The sequence below is a fragment of the Oryctolagus cuniculus genome, chromosome 7 (genome assembly GCF_964237555.1).
Source record: "Oryctolagus cuniculus chromosome 7, mOryCun1.1, whole genome shotgun sequence".
NCBI classification, from domain to species: domain Eukaryota; kingdom Metazoa; phylum Chordata; class Mammalia; order Lagomorpha; family Leporidae; genus Oryctolagus; species Oryctolagus cuniculus.
In genome coordinates, this window is record NC_091438.1 from 106,626,807 (window position 1) to 106,652,631 (window position 25,825).

General features: G+C 37.5%; 1 protein-coding gene across 4 annotated transcripts in view; it reads right to left on the reverse strand.

The window, feature by feature from the left end:
* PDE4B (phosphodiesterase 4B) overlaps positions 1-25,825 on the reverse strand; it is a 678,720-nt gene that overhangs the window by 439,289 nt on the left and 213,606 nt on the right. The window contains exon 1 of one of the 4 annotated variants that reach the window (XM_008265102.4): positions 6,394-7,118. The exons of 2 other annotated variants lie outside the window; for them this stretch is intronic. In XM_008265102.4, coding sequence (XP_008263324.1) covers positions 6,394-6,629 — 236 coding nt within the window. In that variant the 5' untranslated portion in view covers positions 6,630-7,118. Of the gene's footprint in view, positions 1-6,393; positions 7,119-25,825 lie in introns of those variants that run through there. One more of the 4 variants, XM_070078331.1, reaches the window with a different exon arrangement.

A 25,825-nucleotide genomic window follows, 5' to 3' on the forward strand; every position in this document is an offset into this window, starting at 1 on the left:
TGCTTGAGTAGAACCCTGAATGCAAGTAGGAGTGAATCATGCCAATACCTAAGGAGCTAATCTTAAATGCAGAAGAAAACCAAGGGATGAGTATTTGGTGTAGTAGTTAAGCTGCTCCATGTAATGTCTGCACATCCCATATTAGAGTGGATTTGAGTCCCAGCTCCACTCTATATTTCATCTTCCTACTAACATGCTCAATAGAAGGCAGCAGGTGATGGTTTAAGTAGTTGGGTGCCTGCCACCCAAGTGAGAGACCTGGATTGAGTTCCAGGCCCCTGTTTTGGCCCAACCCAGCCTTGGCTAATGTGGGCATTTGGGGAGTGAACCAGAAGATCTGAGATCTCTCTGTCTGTCTCTCTGCCTTTCAAATAATAAGCAAAATAAACAAACAAAAAGAAAACCAAGTGCAAAGTCCTGGACGTGGAAACATGTTGTTGAGAAACAGAGGCTGACGTGGCTGGAGAATAGATGAGATCAGAGATAGCCTGGGGCCAGATAATGGAGGGCCTGGGAAACCATGGTAAGCATTTTAGATGCTTTTATAAGAATCACTTAAATGCCCCTGGAACAATGTTGCTGCTCTCTTGACAGTGATTTAGAGAAGGAAACACTATAAACATCCACAGTAAAAACTGGGAGGCAATGTAAAGCGAGAAATGGAAAGAGGAAGCAAATGGAATTTCACAAAAGGGGCTTAGACTGTGGCAGTCAGGCAGCAGATGAGCTTGCTGGGCCACCTTCTGGCAGGTGTCCTGGGGAACGTCACCGTTACTTTATAAAGCCCTTGTTACAGTAAGCATTTTAAAAATTCAATATATTGAAGACTTGAGAACACTAAAGGCCAGGAAAACACCATTTATAATCTTACTGATGAAATGCTTGCTCTGATTAAAGCAACAAACTTAAGCTACGAGTAAGTGGCATAGATTTCCACTGGCATTTGATTCAGATAGTGGACTAAGATAATTCCTATAATAAATCCCACCAGGAGGCAGCACTTAAGCAAAACACAAAGCACCTCTTGTACATTAGCATTGAGTTAACAGGATTTCCCCAGATGCACTTATTTTCCCATCCACCTCAGTGTACCAGCTAGTACCACGCATAACATGATGTTGTAGGCAAGAAAGTGCAAGGGGCACCAAGTTCACTTACTGTTATGGATTGAGCAGGACTTTTCTCTCCAAAACTCATGAAGCTCATGTTTTAAAGGCTGACTGACTAAGGGTGGAGACTTGATGTCATGATGGTGTCTGAGAGGTAGAGCCAGTGGGAGGTCTTTAGGTCACTAGGAACACGGCCTTGGTGGGTGATTTCCATCACAGGTTTTGAATATTCAGTGCTCATTCAGCCAAGTTCTCCCTCTCCTTCCTGGCTCACTGTGATCACTGCTGCCGTACACACTATAATCAGCCTCCACCGGACACCAGAAGGTGGAGCCACCCAATCCTGTAAGCTCAAACTGTAAGATGAAACAAACCTTTTCTTTCACAAAGAAACTCCTTTCAGGTATTCCAGTTAAAGTAACTTCAACAAACAGTAATTTGTTAAGTCATAAGGAATGTCATAAGCACAGTTCTCAAAGCTATGAAATAAATATACAAAATAATTGGAAGCTATTATATCTCAAATGCACATTCTCTTTGCCTCTAATCTCCTCATACTCCAATCCATTCCCCATACTGCCTTAAAATGCTCTTCTAAAGTAAAAACTATATACCATAAGGCAATCTTGTCCTCAGAACCTTGGTGTGGCTCTGCTCGGATGATAGACAAAAGTCCCAAGTCTTATTTTTTGGCAATGGGAGACCTAGAGTACTTCTGTCTTCCCCACCTTGCATCTTATACTGGAACTTCAGTGAAAAATGCATATTTCCTCCATGTGCACAATCAAGGATCAGATCAGTTGCTTATTTGCTGTGTAAACTAGATCAAATAACATCCTCTCTCAATTTTTTTCCTATGAAATAGAAATAATAATAGTACAGAACTCATGCGCTAGTTGAGGATGAGTAAGTACATTCAGAACAATGTAAAATACAGTGTAAGTATTAAATAAATGAAGGCTATTATTGCTATTATTTGCTAATGAGATTTTCTTTTACTGCTTTCTTGGCCAACAAAAGAATGCCCTTTCTCCTACTCTCCCCTCATACTCTTCTGGAAAAAACATTTATTCATTCCTCAAGACCCCCAAATAGTATCTTTCCTTTAAACTTTCCTTAACATGTCGATTCTCTTTAGAAGTAGTTATTTCTTCTATGCTCTCATGGCAAATAGAACTTCATTCTTCAATACCATTATGTACATTCTATGTATTAAGTATTAATACAGAAGATTGGCCTGGGTGTTTCAAAGGCAAAGGAGCTATCTTTCTCATTTTCTACTTCCTAAGCCCAGGGAAGGACCTGGAGAATAAGAGTTTCCCATAAATGTTTTTGTGAAATCTATTTTCAATCGATACATATGTAAAGGAATAGCATCTCTCAAAAAGTTTCTAATATTACTGGGAAACAATACAAGACAGTTGAAGAATAATACCAGGCGCAAATTCAATAGATTCAGTTACCAACCAGACTAAATTATAAAATACAATTAGTGTGCCTAAAATTTAGAGAAAGGTAAACAATATTAGTATTTATTATTTTTTATATTTTTCTCCTGTTATTCCAACTTTGCCTTGCCCAGTACATGTCAATTTGGTGTCTAAACTATGATCCTTCATACTTTTCATAATAAGATCATGAACTTTTTTTAATGAGGAAATAGTTCCAAGATATAAGTAAAATTAAATGGGGAAAAGACAGAAATGTGTAAGTCCATTTTTCCTTGTACTACTAATTAAAAGCATATTGTGCTCTGTGCGCAAGTATGGACAGGGAAGGGATGATATTCACCAATGCACCACATATGATACCCATGTTTGTTTTTCAGAATTAAAAGAAGAATTTGGAAATTTGGTGATGGTTCAAAGTCAAGTAACGATTAATAGCAGAGCTGCTTAAAAGCAGTTAAAGAAATTCAGAATATTTTCGGTAAATGCATGTAACAATGAAAGTAACATGAATTTTAATTATACTTACACTCCAAATAAAACTGAAATGTGATAAATAGTCATGAACATTCTAGTAAAGAAATATAAAATATAATAAGAGTTGGAATGCTTATGGGTTAAATCGGATGGTTTTTTTTTGGGGGGGGGGGCTCACAGCAGTGCTCAATCACATATGTTGAAGAAATAGGAAAGGACAAAAACCCTGAGATCAGTTAATAATGATCTCCGCATTCATGAAAGTTCTTAGAAGTCTTTTCTTAACATCCAAGGGGGGGGGGGGGGTGGGGAGAAGAGTACATATTATATTATAAATTATACACGTAACTTCTGAAGAAAAATTTTGAAATAGGTGTACTATGAAGTACTAAGTGTGCATTAAGTGATGATATAAAGCTGTTTTCCCTATAGTCTTAAAAGTAGGGCAAATTCCCATATGGTAAAGATGGAGTAATTGTACTTCTACCCAAGGGTAAAAGAAAGCAGTGAGATAATCACTCAAATTCCTTCCAGATTTTGGATTGTGTAAATACTCTGATTAGTGACAACACATTGACTATCTGCTTTTCTCACGATATTTTAAAAACAATCCCAGAGTCAGAATTTCAAACATTTGCTAAATCTTCTGCCATTAGTCCATACTTCATAACAGGTTTTCAAAACAAGAACTATACATTAATCTGACCAAATTATGAAATTTACAAATAACCCAAGGTTAAAAAAAAAAAACTGTTCAGTGGGTTTAGATATAAACTGTATCCTCTGCATTGTTTAGCTTCATCATGAAAATTACTTTAATTTCAATGCTGGAGTCAAAACAATCCAGTCTTCTTAAAAGAAGGCTACTGTCTACTGTAAAGTAATAACAGGTTTTTAGAGACTTTTAAGTGTGTATCTTGGAATTTCTAACTTAAATGCATGGTTTGGAAAATACCAATCATTGATCATGAAAGGCTGGTTACACTTCATGATGACAACGAGGCAAACATAAAGAGCTTATGCTCTTATTTTCTCATGTAACTACTTCATATGATGTATAAAAAAAAGCTTCACATAGTTAATAATATTTGGGGAAAAAGTCATTCAAATACATAAGCTAGATGTCTATTTTCCAAAAGATATTTTCATCTTGTGTTTCAATATATTCAAAAAATTTAAGCTTATAGCCATATAACACAACAGTTGTAGAAGTAAATACTGATGCAATCAAGAGCTGAAAAGAAACTGTAGAGTTTTACTAAGAAACATTAGAAGAGGAGTGTGAGAGTTTGTAGGGAATAAAAGGGTGAAAATGAATCACAGTCATAATGAAAGTTATTTTACAAGTTTGATGATTAATCAGTTATTTAAACTTATATCATGATATATTACACCAAAGTCATATGCTTTCTTTTTTGACAATTGTGGAAAATTTTAACTTGTCTAAAAGAAGATAATTTTATTAGCATAAGTAACCTCAAATATCACTAAAATGTTCTTTTTGCAATTTGCTGCAAGAAAATTTGTATAATGCATGAGTAAAACTGGCTTCTTTAATCATTTTAAAATTTGGGTTCCTTTGAAAAGAAAAAAAAAAAACAGTATTTATAGCTCTATGTTCCTAGCACATCAAACATCTATTCTCAGAAAAAGAAAGGTCACATTGTTATATTCAAGAATCAAAACTCTACATTAAGGAAAATATTACCGTGGTCTTAAGAAGATTTGCCATTAACTGAATAATAGCTACCTAAAAGTAAATGCCATTCTGGTCAAAACAATGGCTTAATATTAACTCAATGAGTAAAATATGTGCATCTGTTAACTGACTGTATATTTTCTTCATATATTCCTTTTATGAGAACTAATTAGCAATATATCTCATCATCTCCCCTACTCACCTACACTAATTAGCAATATAAAAATGCCCACATGTTAGGGGTTGGGTAAAGAACAAGACATAAGACTTCTACAAATCAATTCACCCCCTTATACATCAACCTTCTCTTTCTACAAATGCTACTACTATTGGTAGGTTTTGAAAAACTACTCATGTGTGTTCTACAAGTAATAATATTTAGTTCATCCACAAGATGACCCCCAAAAATTCTCCAATAAAGCGTTATACAAACAACTGTCTACCATCAACAAACATAAACAACCATATCACATTTAGCCAGGTAAACTATGCTAAACATGTGGTATCCATCAAAGGCAAGCTATATCTTTCTGAGGATAACTTTTGTCAATGTACTACGCAGTAGAGGAAGTAGACAAACACTTCAGTTGAGAAGAATTCAGCTAAATATTAATTTTTAAAAATTAGATATCTTCAGTTTATTTGTTGGTTGGAAATTGAGCCTGCAGTCAGAAAATCACTATTATAGGATTTCCTTTATAAGGCACTAACTCCCTTTATTGCTATAACCCTATTAAATAAAACTGAGGTATAGATGCCTACTTTTGAAGGTTATCTAAAACAGAAAGAAAATAAATTCTTTAATGATATCTGAAAAGGCCTAGCTTTTTAAAGTAAAGGTGATCTAACTTTATTGTGTTTTTCCTTACCTTTCATTATTACACTGCTTTAAGGAATCCATCTAGTGTGTTTATATTCCTAGTATAGATATACATCAAGGTAGCAGTCACAGTGCAAATTTTTACTGAAAGTTTTTTAATTTATCTACGTGGCATTCTCAAAATATCTATAAACTCTAAGTCACCTTTTTAAAACAAGAGGTTCTGAAAGATAACAGCAGTGTAGAATCATAAATAAAACATTAACCATTAATCATGCAGTTTCAAAAGTTGAAACTTAGTTTTCCCTTCCGTTAAATAGTGTAAAGATGCATGTCAAAAATTAAAAACTCACTGGTTTATGCACTGTAATCATGGTGGCACATAGTTAAGTTTGACTGTATATGTTGTCTCAAGAAATAAACTAAAACTAAGATGAAGGTATGTATTCTCCTGCCAAAAACAGACTATTAAAAATCATCAACAACATCACAAAACAAAAAAGTCACCAACCACCTCAACAGAGGTTAAATAAAAAATCAACCTTTCACAACTCCTTCATCACTCCATTTACCTAGAATTAACCGTGTGTTTTTCTAAGCAGTAATTTTAAAGATTCTCTACTGTAGAGGCTTATTTGTATCTGGAAACAGCAGGTAGCACACTCAGCACTTAGCATACGGTACATGCATGTATTCTTCAGCTGACCCATCTCCATTCATATCACACCCGCGCTGTGTATTAGAAACAAAACTTGAACGTTCCATTTTTTACATTTCAAAATCACTGCCGCTAAGGCAGGAAGGAGAAAATTCGCTAGATGCCTCCAAGTCCCGTCTTACCACGTATGTGCCACAGTGAAGCGACGACGCTGCCGAATGCTTTTATTCACCAGCAACTTTCTGAAAAAGCACGGTGAGTTCCTCGGTGAGCTGCGTGGAGAAATTTTAGGAGATGTGGGTCTGTTTCCCGGTAGTCTTGGAAGCTCAAGTTCTAAGTGCATTTGCTCCTTGAAAGTCTTTATGCAAACCTCAGATTCAGAAGCAGTAAGTTCCTTTGAAGAATTTTTTGCTGTCATGTCTTGTATGGAGTGCTAGCTCTCACCATGCAAAACAAAAACCTTAAACATAGCAAAGACACTGCTGCAGGTTAGAAGGCTGAGAAGTCACACTCTTTTCCAGTTTAATTTGGGGAGCTGTGGCTCCAGGGTAGGAGCTGTTCAGAGCAAGAGCAGCATTCTCGAAGAATGGCAAGTCAGGCAGTCACAAGGAGCAGTATCAGCCTGGCTTTGCCTCTGAAAATGCGCCAAAGTGCTTCCTATGTCAGTAGCCTCCTTGTGGATGAGGTTTGTCTGCAAGCTACACACTGACACTCGCTGAATTCATTCAGCTGAATAGATCAACTCATGAAATATTCATAAGAGCTTCTGATAAATCCTTTACATGTATTTTTCCAAATCTTATCAGACGAGCTACATTCATTAATGGGTAGTAAGCAAAGCCTAGTCCCCTAGTCACTTGCTTTGTTCGCACAAAACGCGGAACCAGCATTTGTCATGCTTAAAGTCTTCATTCAGAATTATCTAGCTCCGTAATGCACACAACAGTAACTCCACCTACCAAATGCTATTGGCTCAGGATTATTTAAACAATTACACTCTGTTTCCCTCTCAACAACACCCTTCATCGCTCAGATTTTCTCAAAATCTGTGAGGTTACTGTCCTCATCAGAGTGAAAATTGACCAAATCAGGGATTGTCAAAAAGTCTAACTCAACTGCCTTCTACATTCCATTTCTGAATGAAAGCTAATTTGCCAAAGTTTTTTATTTCCTCTCCTTTCTCCAGTGGATCCCATACTGCATCCACATTTTAAAAGCTGTCAGCAAACAAGGAAAACACTGGAGTTGGTTCAATTCCCCAAGGAATTTAAGCCTAATTTTTATTGCCATAGACATGACCCCTCTCCTTCTAGTTAAAGCTAATTGTTCATGAGTGCTCACAACAGCCCCTCTATGCTAAAAACAGAACCACTTAAGACAGTCACAGCTCTTCAAACCTGAATTGGGGAGCACAAGCCAGAGACATGCAGGCATGGTACAAAGCCCACTATGCCCATGTTTGAGTGTGTAGGTAGGGACACAAGACACTGAATGCTTGTGCATGGGTATTTATACTTGGGAGTGAATGTGTGTGCATTTTGTGCACAAGGGATGCAGGTGACATGTAAGTGCAGGTGAGTTAAAAAAATGTCTCAAGTCCAATGGTAGAGCATTGTAACCTGGCATTCCATTTAGAAATACAGTGGCATGTAGATTCTATAAAAGGCACATGGGAGTAGGAAAAAAGGTCATGACTCTGAACTTTTGGGCTTTTGTGAAAAGTCTGTACCAGCAATAACTGCCACCAGGGTCAGCCTGATCTCAACCAAATCCAACAAAGCCGAACCAAGGCTCATCAGCAAGAATGACAAAAGAGGAATGAGTTGCAGTGCGATTTGAGGCGAAAAGGGTGACATTTATTTTTCCATGAAGGTGTGAGGTCTTCTGCCCTTACAAAACCATTTGTACACAAGGGAACTTCAAAAGCTTTGTGGAAAATGAAATGAAAAGGTATGTTTGTTTTGGGTCAAAAACATTTTGAAATCCATGTCGGGTTTCTTTTTTTTTTTTTCATAACGCACATTTTCCATGAACGTTTTGAAGACCCCTCTTGTGTCACATATATGGCTAAAAATGCGCTAAATGTCTAAACAGGCTACACGTGAACAGAGCTACATGTAAGAATAGATCTCAAACTACCCTTGGGCAGGTGGTTCAAACATAACAGGGAAGGCTTAACCTAGCTGTTGACATGGACTCCCTTGGAAAGTATGTTGATTTTTCAATCACTAATTGAAATATATTATGAACAAAAGCACCATCACAGAATTTTAAACTCATATTGAATCCTAGGAACCCCAACTCAGGTCCTCATTCCAAGGATGAGCTACAGAATTTAAGTGACTTATCCAAAGTCATACAGGTAGTTTATGTTAGAACTAAAACTGAAACCCAGGTTCTCTTATTCCCAACAGTGCAGCATTCATTCAATTGCAAGGTTTAATTTTGTCCAGTGAGGCCCTAGGGTGTACATTTTTTATATTTGAAGATATTTAACTGTCTTATTTGAAAACACAGATCACTTGTAATATCATGAATCACAGTACAATGTTATCTATTTTTGCTTTATTATGAAAACAAGCTGAGAACATTCTTCTGATTATATTATTTAAACAGGAATATGTAATTCTGTTAATTCGTCTTTATTCAGAGTGATTTATTAGCAAAACATAAAATAGCAATTTATAGTCACACAAGATATTTCTAATATTTACTTTTCAAATATGCCAAAATATAGTAAGCACTTGAGGAACTTCTTCCACAAAATATTATAGCAAATTTCAAAATACACATTTAGTTGTATGTAAACAGCAGTTTTGAATGTTAAATTGCTAATGTAAACTTACCTTAACCAGCAAGACAGTGTGACTCAAATACTTTCTAATTGTAATATTGCCAAATTATGTGACATCATGTGGCATTAAGCATTACTCTTTTCACTTCACCTGCTTTGATAGCCAAAATCCAAATTAAAGACATTTTGAGAATCACTCTAAAAAAAAAGTTCTTAAAATATGTAAAGTCAATTAACTCCAAATACTCAAGAAAAAAAAAATAGGAATACCAGTTAACGGAAACACTAAACATAAAAGGTAATCGGACTGTTTGAAAATCTAAACAATTAATTATCTCCCAGGAAAGAAAATGCATATTTCTACATAAATGCATGAAAGTGTGGGTCTAGAGGCAACATATATGAGATCAAAAGTGAATCTAGATGTAGGAAACAGGAAATACTAAGAAAAAATAAACAACAGCATAGTAAAAGCAAACATTCAGCTATGTTTCAGCAAAGAACAGTATTCTGAGAACATGAGAGAAAACAAATGGAGTTTAACTTCTCTGTGGAATGCCTAAAAAGCAGATTAGTGAATAAAATGAAAAACTTCCTGTACACATGTAATTCTTAGCCTTTGGCACCTCAAATGAAGGAGTGAGTAATGCTCGGGCAATTTATATGTGCACAGATTTCGCTCTTGGGAATTATTTCAGGATTCCAATTATAGCTATGTCTCAATTTTAAATAATGAAATTTCTGGTATCCACATCCTATCAAAGCAATAAGGATTGAGACTTTATCACAATAAAATACCACTGATGAATTTGAAAAACGTTGTATGTGCAATAACAATCAAATAATGTATTACTTATTATAAATATTATGGAAACATTTTGATTTTCATTCAATTGAAAAGGTAGGCCAATTAATCACACCCCAAAGAAAATTATCAACTTACAGTACAAACAAGTACCAGTACTTGGGGTACTGGTAATGTTTTGTTCTTAATTTGTGTGTTGGTTATGAGTGTGATCAGAGGGCAAAACATATTTATCTGCACACTTATGTACATTTACATTTGATGGTATGAATATTGTTTTTCAATAAAATATTAAAATATTTTGAAAATTCAAAAGCCTTATAAAATTATTTTAGATCAAAATAATTACATTCTTTTTATATCCAGTTTCATTTAGACATCAAAAGCTAATCTCAGGAGCAGGTATTCAGCCTAGCAATTAAGATGCCCACAATCAGCATCAAAGCCCCAGGGTCTGATGCCCAGCTCCAGTTCCTCATTCAAACTTCCTGCTGCTGCAGAGCCGGGGAGGCACCAGTGATGGCTCAAGTAATCCTATTCTTGTCACTCTCATGGGAAACATCACTGTGTTCTCCCAGTTCCTGGTTCTGGCCCCAGTCCAGCCAGAGCTGTTTCAGGCACTTGGGGAGTAAACCAGTGGATGGGAACTCGTGTTCTCTCTCTGCCTCTGCCACTCAAATAAATGTTCAATGGTTAAATAACATTATTAAGAGTTCAATTATATTATAAAGAGTATATCTTTATTTGACTATCAAGTTCCTTTTCCTCTAAAATGATACACCATCTGATCACAGATAGTAGACTCTGTTCATTTAAAGATATACCAGACCCCTGCCTTCAGTCAAAAGCAAGGTAGTAAGTTCAAAAGCACACCATCAACTGCAGTCTCCACTAGCAACAGTCCATAACAGTACCATCATGTGTAACTAGCTCACTACAAATTGCAACTTCCCTAGATTTTTCTATTTCAGTTTTAAGAAATGGAGCTAGAGAATTAGTCTACAGGACTGAAAAAAGTTAGAATCAATTGAATAAAAATAATTATCTTTCTTTGAAAACAACAATAGGCTGACAACACCTAAGAACAAAGAGACTAAAAACATGTAACTTACATTTATTGCATACCTACTGAGAGTCAGAGATGGTAGTGAGCACTTCTAGTAAATTACTTCTTTTGATCTCATACACTTATCTGACAAATACTACTCAAATTCCTTGTTCTACTTCTACACAGTATTAACTATATGGCCCTCTGGGGCTGGGCTGAGTCTTGCTCAATAGAGTAATACTATATTATGCAACAGAGTCTGGCACAGAGTAGACACTCAAGAAATAATTGTAGACGGTGCATTATTTTGTGCTTTTTCAGATGAGAAAATCACCACAAAAATGTGTAGCTTTTAAGGAACTGATCCAATAATCAAACTCAGGTCTTCCTATTTCTACTACAGCATCTATTTTATTACAGTACACAATTGCCACCCAAGATTTTTATGACAGAGGAAACCTAATGGAACAGATAGGGAAATTCAAAAGAAAACTTCAATAAAATCTTTCCCAACCTCTATAGGCAGAGGCAGCTGTTTCTTCTAATCTGTATCCACCAGCTTTGGGTGGATAAGCCCTCGGAATGTTCTGAAACGTATCATAGAAGCTGTTTTCCTATGTCTTCTGTCCTGATCCACATGCTCTCCAAGGACAGAAACTATTGGATTCATCTTTGTGCCTCTACAGTCTGATATTGCATTTTGAGTAATATTTGTTGATACAAATATGAATAGAATATGAATTTCATGCCCCAAAATCATGCCCTCTTGTTACCACTGTATTTTTCTTAGTATTTTGAAAACTATTCCAGGGGCCAGTGCTATGGCGTAGAGGGTAAAGCCACCACCTGCAGTGCAAGCATCCCATATGGGCTTCGGTTCAAGTCTCAGCTGATCCACTTCTGATTCAGCTCTCTGCTATGGCCTGAGTAGAAAATGGCCCAAGTTCTTGGGCCTTTGCACATGCATGGGAGACCCAGAGGAATCTCCTGGCTCCTGGATTCAGATCAGTCTAGCTCCTGCCGCTGTAGCCATTTAGAGAACGAACCAGCAGATGGAAGACCTCTCTCTCTCTCTCTCCCTTTCTCTCTCTCTCTCTCTCTGCCTCTGCCTCTGCCTCTCTGTAACTCTACCTTTCAAATAAATAAACAAATCTTTAAATAAAAAAAGGAAAGCTATTCCAGCTTAGTACCCTAATTTTTTGTACTTAAACTTACAAATTATTCCAAACTGAAATGAAACCAAAAGCAGTTTTTTTAAAATACCATTTATTTTTATTATTCTCATCCTCACTGAAGTGCAAAAGCAAAATACCAGCATGCTTAATATCTATTAATTAGGCAGCTGACTGGCAGGATAGACTGGCCAGGCTCTTCCCTCACTGTGACTTTGGCAGGATAATTAGGTGTTTCTTTTACAAGGTACATTCTGAGAACGCAAAGTCACATAGAATGAAAATGCTATGGAAGTTCCTGCCTTTGTTTCCCAGGTCGTTGTTAACATTAAGATATATTACCAAGAATAAACCAAATACCTAAATACAAGGAAAGAACGTGTTCCATGTTAGGTGTTTTCCAACCACACTAAAAGAGGGTACTCTTGTTCCCAAAGATAAATGCAGTCTAAAAAGGTGATTTCAAATGAATAAAATACCAGGAATATACATATTGGAAACAAAAGCATATATAGGAAAACTTCCGTCTCTACAACGAGCTTTTATCTTGTCCTTATTTTCTACCTTGTCAGCAGTCTACTGATGGCAGAAATACTACTACTGACGGTAGTATTAATCTACAGTTAAGAATAAAGATCTCCGCGAATGAGATCCCAGTGGAAAGAATGGGTCATCAAAGAAAGAGGTACCTTTCTCTGAAGGGAGGAGAGAACTTCCACTTTGACTATGACCTTGTCTAAATATGATCAGAGTCGGTGAACTCAAAAGGCTTCCATAGCCTTGGCAGCTCATGACAAGAGCCTGGGGTGATTACTGATGGCATAAAAAACAAGAGTGTCAATTTGTTAAGTCAACAACAGGAGTCACTGTGCACTTACTCCTCATGTAGGATCTCTGTCCTTAGCATGCTATACATTGAGATTTAATGCTATAACTAGTACTCAAACAGTATTTTTCACTTTATGTTTCTGTGTGGGAGCAAACTGTTGAAATCTTTACTTAATGTATGCTAAACTAATCTTCTGTATATAAAGAGAATCGAAAATGAATCTTAATGTGAATGGAAGGAGAGAGGGAGTGGGAAAGGGGAGGGTTGCAGGTGGGAGGGACGTTATGGGGGGGGAAGCCATTGTAATCCATAAGCTGTACTTTGGAAATTTATATTCATTAAATAAAAGTTAAAAAAAAAAAAAGAAAATGAATCTTGATGTGAATGGAAGGGGAGAGGGAATGGGAAAGGGGAGGGTTGCGGGTGGGAGGGACGTTATTGGGGGGAAGCCATTGTAATCCATAAGCTGTACTTTGGAAATTTATATTCATTAAATAAAAGTTAAAAATTAAAAAAAAGAATGTTAATAAACTGTGATATTAAATACATCATAGAAAAACTATATCACACATGAAAATTAAATCAAAATCATTCTGTTGCCCTTAAGAAAAGAATAATATTTAAGGATCAATTTCATATTTAATAAAATATTTATATACTATTTCACAGAAGTGATATTTTCCTAAATTAATATTTTAATAATATGAATTTTAAAGAAATACAGAATATCTATCAATATGAAAATGCTTCAAAAATAATGGGTTAGATCAATATCAGCTCACTCAATTCAAGATCTGTTTATTAACTATATAATGGGTTCACTAAAAAGCTGCTCATATTAGAAACTTTTAAAAATCCATTCACGTTGGGCTGGCACCGTGGCTCACTTGGCTAATCCTCTGCCTGCGGCGCCGGAATCCCATATGGGCCCCGGTTTCTAGTCCCGGTTGCTCCTCTTCCAGTCCAGCTCTCTGCTGTGGCCCGGGAAGGCAGTGGAGGATGGCCCAAGTGCTTGGGCACCTGCACCCGTGTCGGAGACCAGGAATAAGCACCTGGCTCCTGGCTTCAGATCGGTGTAGCTCCATCTGTAGCGGCCATTTGGGGGGTGAACCAACAGAAGGAAGACCTTTCTCTCTGTCTCTCCCTATTACTGTCTGTAACTCTACCTGCCAAATAAATAAATAAAAAATATTTTAAAAATCCATTCACATTAATAATAATTGCTTGTTGGTTTTTAACACAGAAAACATAATTTTCTTTATCAAGACTGACTATGAAATCCTAGAATTATGAAGTAACTCAAATTTAGTTACATAAAAACATTTCATAAATCAAAGTGGTACAATATTAGTGTATCTGAAACCAAATGCTTGGAACAGTTTATATTAAGCACACTGAGCTTTATAACAGGGATTGTAAAGGAGAAGCTATATTTTTCTAAAGCTTCCAGGATTATTTTTATATCTTTTATTTATTTTTAAATTTATCATGCAATAAAACTGATCTTTTTTTGATGCACTGTTCTGTGGAATTTAACACATGTGGATCTTTATAATAATCTCCACAATCAGTTTGCAGAATAGTTCTGTCACTCTCCAAAAATTCTCATGCTAAACATGCATAGTCGTAGCCTCCTTCCACCCCTACTTCCCAGTATCCCTGCTCTATTCTCTACCAATGTACGTATGTCGTCTCAATAAGATCACGTAAGTATTGAAACCAGCCTCTTTCACTCAGCAAATGTCTTTGAAGTTTAGCCAAAATGTCACACTTACTAAATATTTTTCATTTTTATTGCTAAATAGTATTCCACTGTGTAGATATACCATGGCTTGTTTATTCATTTACCCACTGAAGAAAATTTGAGCTGTTTCTGGTTTGGAACAGTTATAAAGAGGGCTTCTGTAGGGAACCATGTACAGTTTTTTCTATGAACTTATGCTTTCATATCTCTGTGGTAAATACCCCAGAATAGGATTCTGGAGTCATATGGTAAGTTCATCTTTTTTTTTTTTTTTTTTTTTTTTGACAGGCAGAGTGGACAGTGAGAGAGAGAGACAGAGAGAAAGGTCTTCCTTTTGCCGTTGGTTCACCCTCCAATGGCCACCACGGCCGGTGCACCGCGCCTATCCGAAGCCAGGAGCCAGGTGCTTCTCCTGGTCTCCCATGGGGTGCAGGGCCCAAGCACTTGGGCCATCCTCCACTGCACTCCCTGGCCACAGCAGAGAGCTGGCCTGGAAGAGGGGCAACCGGGACAGAATCCGGCACCCCGACCGGGGCTAGAACCCAGTGTGCCGGCGCCGCAAGGCGAAAGATTAGCCTAGTGAGCCGCGGCGCCGGCCTATCTTTACAACAAAATTGAAAATTGTTTTCCAGAATGGCTGTTGTATGATTTTGTATTTATACCAGTAATATATGAGAGTTCCAGTTGCTCTTCTATTCTCCAGGATTTCTTCCTGACAGTCTTTTAGCCATTCTAATAGATATTTAGTGGTATTTCATAATGGTATTAGTCTGCATTTCCATAATGGATAACGTTGATCATTTTTTCATGTGCTTATTTTCTATCCACATACCCTCTTGCCCATTCTTAGAAAGGATGGATTTTTTTTCTTGCAAATGAATTTTCTTCCCCAATATGCCTACTAGCATTGACTTTTCAGATTCTCCAAATAGCTGCTCTATACTTTCTGTCCAAAAACTAAAACTGGTGGCAGAGATAGACTGCAGCATATTGCTCTCATTTTACTTGGAAAAAAGAGCCTTCAGTAGAATATCAGTTTAAAAATTCCCAAACTTTCAAATTGGTGTATAGTTTAGAACCCTTTTACTTGATCAATTCTCTTCCCAAAATCTTCAGTGATTGCGTTCTGGAATTCACTATTTCATCTGTGGAGTTTGCATCTGGGACCATTCACAGTGATTTCTTACAGCTCACCCTTCCTATAATTAGTCCTCCGTGCCACTGAAAGGTGCTATCTCTAAGGAACAGCAGAAGATTTGGTGCCTTTTATAGTTAGGAAGAAATCCTGCTAGAATTTGACTTTAAGTGATTTCTATTCTGTATGTCCAATCTTGACCACTTTCCAAGCAACAGACCTCTTTCTCCACTGCTGGCTGCGGTCCCATGCTTACCTCAAAACATTGTGCTCCCAAAGGATCTGTTTGTTCCTCTCCTTGCTGGTTGTTTCTACTGATTCATACATTCTACAAACATACTTACTGAGTAGGCACTATGTGCCAGAAATGTGATTCTTGATGGGTAGGCCTGGGTTATTGCTGAAGTTTACATACTTATCATTGAACACAAAATTACAACTTTCAAAGGCCTCCTAAAATTTCTAAAACAGGTATGACTTGATCAACTTTTTCACATAATCTTATAATTAATGAACTTTTTGTCTATTTTGTATTTTGCGAATCTATTCTGTAAATATGTAAGTCTTCTTTAGTAAGGCAGTATACTACTTAAGAATATTTTAGCATCAGCCTTAATAATCACTTTTTCAGATATATATGTCTCACAATAATCTCTAAAGTGTTGGAGCTGGTGCTGTGGCACAGTGAGTTAATGCCCTGGCCTGAAGCACCAGCATCCCATATGGGCACCAGTTTGAGACCCGGCTGCTCCACTTCCCATCCAGCTCTCTGTGATGGCCTGGGAAAGCAGTAGAAGACGGCCAAGCCCTTAGGCCCCTGCACTTGCATGGGAGACCTGGATCCTCACTCCCGGCTTCGGATTGGCACAGCTCCAGCCATTGCGGTCAACTGGGGAGTGAACCATCGGATGGAAGACCTCTCTCTCTCTGCCTCTCCTCTCTCTGTGTAACGCTGAGTTTCAAATAAATAAGTAAACCTTAAAAAAAAAATCTCTATAGTGTTAGAGATAAAAGATTACAAGTTATTCTTTATGTGTTAACTTCTTATCTAAAACTTTTAAAAACACAGAAAATGCATTGTGTGTTAAATGAGTGTTTGAAAACACAGGACTATGACTATACATTATTTATTCAGAATGTGCCAGTCTTGGGAATGCTGCAACAAATACGCTGCCTTCATAATACTCACAGTCTAAGTTTTATTATATTTATAAATCCACTTGTCTCCTTATTCGCCTTCTCTCCTTTAAAAGTAGTTCAAAAACAAGCTCTTTATTGTTTACCTCTGTATTTGTATTCTTCTCTGTTTCACAGGGGATTAACCTTATACTGATATTCCTATATATAAAATATGGATCTCTTCTTTATCCAGAGTATCTAGACATGTTTTCCATTAGTCTGCCTACTCAGTCCCTACTATTTGCTCATAACTCAGCATATGAATTTTTTTGAAATATCAAAGGTATGTAAATGCCAATCCAATCACATACAGCAACAAATGCATCAAAATCAATGAATGAACACAAAACCAGCTTATTTTACCTCTAATTGAATACTGACTAGAAGACAGGGACAGCTGTGTTCAGTTTTAATTGCACATTACAAATGCATTTTTTTCTTTACAGTGAACCATACTATGACTCCCAATAATACTTTCCCAGAGGGTCTAGTTCTACCACCTGTAATAACAATGGATTAGTCACCTAAAAATATAGCCTTTCAAAGATGTGCTTTCTAAAATTTTCCCTTTTCCATATTAAATAGCTATCATTCTTCAACTATTCATTATATAACATAGATTAAATACTTTTAAATAATATTTAGACTGAATCACTGACATAAGCAATAGCAGTGGGTCGGTTATATTGTTTTCCATGGCTGCCATAATAAAGTACAAATCACCAGGTGACTTAAACAATAGAAATTTATTGTCTCAAAGTCCTGGAAGCTAAAAGTCCAAAGTCAAGATGTCAGCAGGAGTTGCCTTCTGAGGATTTGGCTTATTTATGGCTAGCTTCTTCCAGTATTCATATTCTCATTCTCTCTCTCTTTCTCTCTCTCTCTCTCCATATATATACAAATATATATTTTATATAATATATATATTGATATCTATCCTTTTTTAATAAGGATATCAATAATACTGGATAAAGAGCCACCATAATGAACTAGTTTTAACACAATTGTCTCTGTAAAGACACTTTTTCTAAATTAGGTGAAATTTTGATTAGGACTACAACATATGAATTTTTTGAAGAAGCAATCCAACCCATAACAGTCTGCTGTACGCAAAATACATGTACCCCAACCCATATCCCTAAAAGTCTTCAATCATTCCAGCATCAACTCAATGTCCTACATTTCATTTAAATCATCCAAATAAATCATGGGTTAAATTTAAGAGCATAAGTCATCCAGGCACAATGTTTCTTTCCACCTGTGAACCCATAAAACCAAACAAGTTATCTGTTTCCAGAATACAAAGGTGGGATAGGCATAGGATTGACATTCCTCTTTCAAAATGGAGACACTAGACAAAGAAATCAGTCATGAATCTCAAGCAAATTCAAAACCTAGCAGGAAAAATTAGATTAGTCTGGGAAAAGTTTATTTTGTTTGAACACTGTGTCCCTGGTCTGCTAGTGTGATGGCACTAGTATTCTTTACTTGGGCAATATTGGCCCTGCCTCTGACACCAAGAGGGTGGCCTTATCTTTTGGAACAAAAGAAATGGCCCTACCTCCCCAGGCTTGTGTCCTCTGGATCTGCGGTAGCAGTAGCAGTTCCACTGGACTCTGAACTTCTGTCAGGGTTATTCTTCCTTTTTCTTAAAGATAATATATATCTGCAGTGAGATAGCTCTGTGAATCCATGTCCTGCCTATAGAATCTCAAAAGTCTGATTCCATCCAGTCTCTATCCTCCTCGGTTAAATAGGTGGCATTTTGGCCAATATAAAGCTTTCAAAAATTTTGTTGATCGTAAACTGTTCAAGCCATGAAACAAGAGAGTCCTCTTTAGAGCTTTTCTGGACAATTATCTCTATATTCCTGGATTTTGCTTGGATGGTTTATTGGATCCAGAAGTCACACACCTAATCTTTTTTTTAGCAAAGAGTTTTCCATTCACATCCTTGGAGCATATTTTCTCTCTGGAGCATATTTTCTCATTATTTTGCAATATAGACTGGTCAAGAATTTTCCAAATCTTCAAAGCGTTGTTATTTTTATATTGATAATTACTTCTTCAGTGTAGCAAGAAGAAATCAGAATGTACTGGCCACACTTAGAAATCTCATTTAAATACAAAATGTCGTATTTTTTGAATATATCTTTATCTAATTGAAAGTGATAGAAAAGTTCTCTACATGATGGTTCACTTCCCAGATTGCTGCATGAGCTAGGGCTGGGCCAGGCTGAAGCCAAGAGCCACTAACTCCATCCAGATCTCCCAAATGGGCAACAGGAACTCACATACTTGAGCCCTCATCCCCTACATTCCTGTACATTAGCAGGAAGCTGAACTGAAAGTAGAGTAGCTGGGACTCAAACTGGCTTTCTAATATGGGATGCAGGTGTCCCAAACAGTGGTTTAAGCCACTGTTCCACAATGCACAATGCCTGTTCATCCAATGTAATCATTTACCAGTTCTACTACCCACTCCCCCCACCCACACCGAAACACAATTAGGCCAAATTCTTTGCTATTTTTGGAACAAAGATGACTCTTCCTCCAGTTCCAATAAGATGTTGCTGATTTTTGAGACCTTATCAGAAGCACCTTTAACACTGAGGGTTCTACCAATAGTTTCCTCAAGGCAAATTAGCCCTTTTCTATCAAACACTTCAAACCTCCTTCAATCTCTACTCAAAGCCAAATCCAAAGCTATTTTCAGATTGTAAAGTACTTGTTTCAGCACCACCTTATTACTTCCTGGTAGTACCGCAGAGTGGCTTAAAAACCAGAAACATATCGTTTCACAGTTTTAAAAAATCAATGCATTAGTAGAAAGGTTCTTAAGGCTGAAAGGAAACAGTCTGTTCCTGGTCTCTCTCAAAAAAGGAAAGGGAGGCACAGCGAAAGAGCTAGTTGGAAAATGAAATATAATTACTAGTATTTATTAAGAGTTGACTGTGTACTAGGCATTTTATACATATATATTTAAACCTCTTAATTCCTCTTTAAAGAATACAATCTATTATTGACATATGAAACACTGAATTTTATAGAGGGTGACTTAATTACCATGATCACCCAGTTAAAAATGATTGGAATCCAAAGGCATTGATTTCAAATCATGTTTGTTTGGTATTTTTAAGATTTATTTATTTATTTGAAAGGCAGAATTACAGAGAAGCAGGGGCAGAGAGAGTTCTTCCACCTACTGATTCACTCCCCAGACAGCTGCAACGGCCAGAGCTGCGCCAATCCGAAGCCAGGAGCTAATTCTACATCTCCCATGCAGGTGCAAAGGCCCAAGGAATTGTGCCATCTTCTACTTCTTTCCCATGCCTTAGCAGAGAGCTGGATAGGAAGTGGAGCAGCTGAGACTCGAACCGGCACCATTTGGGATGCCAGCACTGCAGGCAGCTGCTTTTCCCCCTATGCCACTGCACCAGCCCCTCAAATCATGTTTTCTAAAGCTTTATACTTCATTACAAAGCAAAAATGGAAAAGAAGCATAAAGATATGCCCTAAATAAAAATAATAAATTCATTTTATAAAAACGTATTCAATCACACTATATCCTAAAACAAGAATCCTACATATTCCTCCATAAATGTCATATATCAAAACAACACAAAGAATATCAATTTTTGTAAACAACACAATGTAATTTGAATATGCAACAAAGTTTTATTCAAGCAAAAAATAATTTTATTATTTAGTTATTTAAAAATTAATTTGGCCGGCACCGTGGCTTTCTAGGCTACTGGCACCCTGGGTTCTAGTCCCGGTCGGGGAGCCGGATTCTGTCCCGGTCGCTCCTCTTCCAGGCCAGCTGTCTGCTGTGGCCCAAGAAGGCAGTGGAGGATGGCCCAAGTGCTTGGGCCCTGCACCCACATGGAAGACCAGGAAGAAGCACCTGGCTCCTGGCTTCAGATCGGCACAGCGCGTTGGCCATAGCAGCCATTTTGGGGGTGAACCAACGGAAGGAAGACCTTTCTCTCTGTCTCACCCTCTCACTTCTAACTCTGCCTGTCAAAAAAAAATTAAAAATTAATTTTGATGGCCAGAGTTCTAGCACAGAGGGGTAAGCCTCCACCTGCAATGGCAGCATCCCATATGGGCCCCAGTTGAGTCCTAGCTGCTCCACTTTCAATCCAGTTCCCTGCTAATGCACCTGGGAGAGCAGCATTAGATGGCCCAAGTACTTGCCCCTACATCCATGTGGGAGACATGGATGAAGCTCCTGGTTCCTGGTTTCAGCCTGGTCCACCCCTGGCTGTTGCTGCCATTTGGGAAGTAAACCAGCAGATGGAAGATATCTCTCTCTCTCTCTCTCTCTCTCTCTCTCTCTTTCTCTCTCAATATCTCTGCCTTTCAAATAAAAAAATTAAAAAAACTTTTAAAAATTTAATTTTGGCTGAATGCACTCTTATGCCAATTGTGGAACAGAGAGTATTAGTTTATTGTGCTTTAGTAGGTTCATTCATTGGTAACCCAAATTTAAAATTTATTTGACCTTCACATGTTGTTAAAATCTACCATGTTTTCTTTGCGTCTTATCTTAAATATTAGAGATAGAAATACAGTCCTGATTCTATTTCTAGAGTCTTTTTACCTTCTAACAGATACTCCTAAGATATATATTTGGAAATTCCTAAGTTTAATACTAAATTCTCATGGCTTTCATTACTATGAATAATATTTTGTGGTGAAATGTGGATGAATTTGCAAGCTCTGAACTAGGATTTTTCAACTGTTTAATTTACATTATATAGTGACATTAGCTATAACCAGTGTTTTCATATTATTTTTGATAATACATACATTTTAGAGGTAAAAGACCAAATTACTAATGATACTGATCTGGGATAAAGCAGATAGCTAAATTAGGGCCACAGGCTTGAAGCCACACCTCCCTGCTCACATAATCCTATCCAACCACCTGTCAATCAAATGACCCCTTCTCCTGGAAATACCTCCCTTGACCTGGGGGCGGTACCATGAGACCATTACCTCTCCAAGCTCAAAAGAAGCACAGCAGTGGATGCAGGCATTTTCTCTTCCTGTGGACTCAGCAGAGGCAGGTTACTGAAATCTCCTCCCCTCATCTTTTCACTTCCCAGCCCACCATACTCCTGAACATGGCTCACATGTTGAATTCCTCACCTTTTTGATAAACTTTCTCACTTTGTAAGTTTATTTGTGCCTGTATGTAGAATGCTTCTCTAGATAAAAGGGCAAGATCCTGGAATAGGGATTTTTAGACTCCACCTAGCACACAACAATACTGCTTTGTGTAATTGCCTTAAATTTGTCTCAATTTTCTGAATGTAAGTGCATTTTGGATGGCAGTATGAGGTTCCCACTTTACATTAACCATCAAAGTAGCATGTCAGAATTCTTTAATTCTTCCGTCCTATCTGTGACTAGCACCATTTCTGGGTTCAGTTTTCTGGGTTTTCTGACACATGTTGGGATTTTCTCATACAGTATCCATTAAGATAAATGGACACTTCTTGCCACACTGCAACCAAAGAAAATTTCATCTGCATCAAATTTTGGACAAACTCAAAACAAAGCATATTGAGAACATGAGAATCAAATGAAAAGAAACACCAACACTCTCGCCCCATTATGTGAAATGATTTATATTCTAAAATCACAGCCTGTGATTACAGTTGTAGATTCCATCAGATTTTTTACAGCTAAGGAAATGTGCCTCTTAAGGCAAAGATACAGATTTCTGAATCGTGACAGCAACAGCTGAAGACTAAAGATAGACAGTCCAAACAACATTTTCTGTACATTTTCAGTTGTTAAGAAAGCAGTTACACTAAATTAGGTTTGAAGTATGTTGTTTTAACCCTGTGATGGCTCTACTGGGAAGATTTCTGACAAAAGTATTATTTTATGCTTCTTTACATACACACAATTTAAAAGTGGCAATGGCTGTTTTTCCTTAATGTAATATTTTAAAATGTATTTATACATATTTGCATAATCATTATCAACAAAACATTCTTATTTCAGATAAATGCTGAATATATATGTGACCCATCTCAGGGCTAAGGACACTTGCTCTTCAGGGGTGTTTGCTTTTACCTCTGCCTGGAAGGCTCTTTCTCAACATCTTTCCCTGGGCTCCTCCCTTACTTCCTTCAGGCATCTGTTTACATATCTTGTGGGAAAGGCTGCTCATAATGACCCTGTGTAAAACAGCTCCCAGCCACACTCTCACCTACTGAGTTTTACTCCTCTGACAGTTTCTATCACTGCCTGCAATACTATTGTCTGACATTCCCACTAGACGTCCCAGGAGGACAGCAACCTTTAATGTTTTGTTTACCACACTGCAGCTAGCACCTAAAACAATGCCTGGTATATAATAAATCTGCAGAATACAGAAAGGTTACTTAGTTAAATTGCAAGAACATTTGCTCCTGGCTCCCATGAAGCACCATCTGCCTCATTCTCAGTCACTTCAACCAACTTCTTAGGAAATTTCATTTTTATAGCCACTGGGAAAGAGATGATAAAAGACAGGCAGAATGATGCCGGCGCCGCGGCTCACTAGGCTAATCCTCCGCCTAGCGGCGCCGGCACACCGGGTTCTAGTCCCGGTCGGGGCGCCGGATTCTGTCCCGGTTGCCCCTCTTCCAGGCCAGCCCTCTGCTGTGGCCCGGGAGTGCAGTGGAGGATGGCCCAGGTGCTTGGGCCCTGCACTCCATGGGAGACCAGGAAAAGCACCTGGCTCCTGGCTCCTGCCATCGGATCAGCGCGGTGCGCCGGCCGCAGCGCGCCGGCCGCGGCGGCCATTGGAGGGTGAACCAACGGCAAAGGAAGACCTTTCTCTCTGTCTCTCTCTCACTGTCCACTCTGCCTGTCAAAAAATAAAAAAATAAAAAAAAAAAAAAAAAAAAAAAAAAAAAAAAAAAAAAAAAAAAAAAGACAGGCAGAATGAGAGACCACAGTCAAGGACAAACCTTGTCTTGAACCCACCACTACTAATGGCCTTTTAGCCACCACTGCTGGGCAGCCATCAAAAGTCTAACCCTCCATAAGCAGAGAAAGATCGCAATTTCCTATTCTTTCGCAGGAACACTTCTTACTGGCAGGAAGGCAAAGCAGACATGAACTTGTGACCTTCTCGGTGGAGTCGCTGCACCACCACCCAGCAGGAATCGCTCTTTCAGACACACAATGGTAACACTGTGTGCAGGGATGATTCACAGGAGAAACAAGAGCTCCGCCAAAGGCAGGAAGGCGATCTGCACTGAGCACGATCTGCTGAGAGCGCTCTCTTCCCTTCAAAGTGAGAAGCAGCGGTTGGGGGATGGTAACTGCCCCAGCATCAGTGACATTGCATATCCCTCAGGCCAAAGACCACAGCCTGTGAAGCACTTTTTTTTCTGCAGTGGAGTTCCAATAAGAGCTTCATTTTGATAAAATAATCAAAGTGTTGTTTGAATACTGTTTTCACAGTTTTCTATAACTCTAAACACTGGAAAAAGGTGATGATAATGATGATGGTAAAAATTTGGGGAAATGCTTCAAATACAACTGAGTTAGATGGCCACAAACATGTAGTAAAGCAACAAGGTTTAATAGATTTTAAAGAATGTTGTTAAAATCTCAGATGGATTAACAAAAAGATGAGATGCCAAGGTGAGAGACCTGTATATCTGCATAAAATTATAAATGAATCAGTATTCAAAACATTGAGCTTGTTGTCAAGGAGATTTATGATGAGCATAGTAAGTCTATTTTCAATTCTAAGCTATCATTTATACTGTCCAAAAACAATGCATTATAATTAAGAACTATTTTGCCATAGTTAACATATTTCCTAAAAAGGACTCTTGATATTTTCATTAAGTTTATGAAACATAAAAATACAGTAATGTGAATGCATGTGAAAATAATTATCTGGAAAATTGAAGAGCAATCAAGTAGGAGAATGACGTAAGTGAATGAATTATTTAACAGTAGTCTGTGCTTTGAGATCAAACCTAACCCAACCTTGGGCAATTCTTTCAAGCTTTCAGTTTCTTAGTTCCTTATCCATAGATGCAAATGTTCCTATCAAGTATTCTGCAGGGTAATTCATGTAAATTAACACATTATAATTTAAAATGTAAATGGAACTGCATTTGCAATGCAATATGGTGTATATATCTAGATAATGCATTCCCTTGCGAGATCTAAAAAGTGTTATAGATGTTATCACATCCACTTAAAATTATTTACTAATAAACAGAGGAATTCCAGTCTGAATGTGGCTCCTTTTTACCCACAGTCACCTACTGGATTGCAATTTACCAACTTTTCTAAACTCAGAGTAAAAACTCTCTCCTCCTAACCTAACGCAAGGTTTTCAGAGCAAAGAATAAACAGGGTATGATCTTTAAAATAATATGAAGTGTGTTTCTGAAGACTAGAATGTGTAACATTTGCTGGAAGAATGAGCAAGAACAACACATCACAGCAGTCTCCACTTCCCTACACCATCCAGAACAGTTTTCTATTGATTGCAAAGAGCAAAAAAAAAAAAAAAAAAAAAAAAAAAAAAGTACAAGAAAGGTAATAAAGTTTTGTCACAGGATTATTATTATTAAATGTTTGAAATGTTTCTCAGGTAATACTCAGGAATTCATGGTATGAATTTAATTCCTTTATATATATCAAGAAACTTCTAGTCAAAGCATGAGTAGTGATGCCCTAAGGCTTTTCTGTCTGTAATTCTATATACTTTTCATTATACTATTTATTCACCAACTATGGTTCCATGACTGGAACCACCAATATCACTCGAGATTTTATATATTTCCTAAAAGTACTCTGGACTTGTTCTTAAAGACTACTACATTCTGAGTCAGAAATGCTTAGGTGATCCCGGGCATCAAGGAGACTTCCACTGA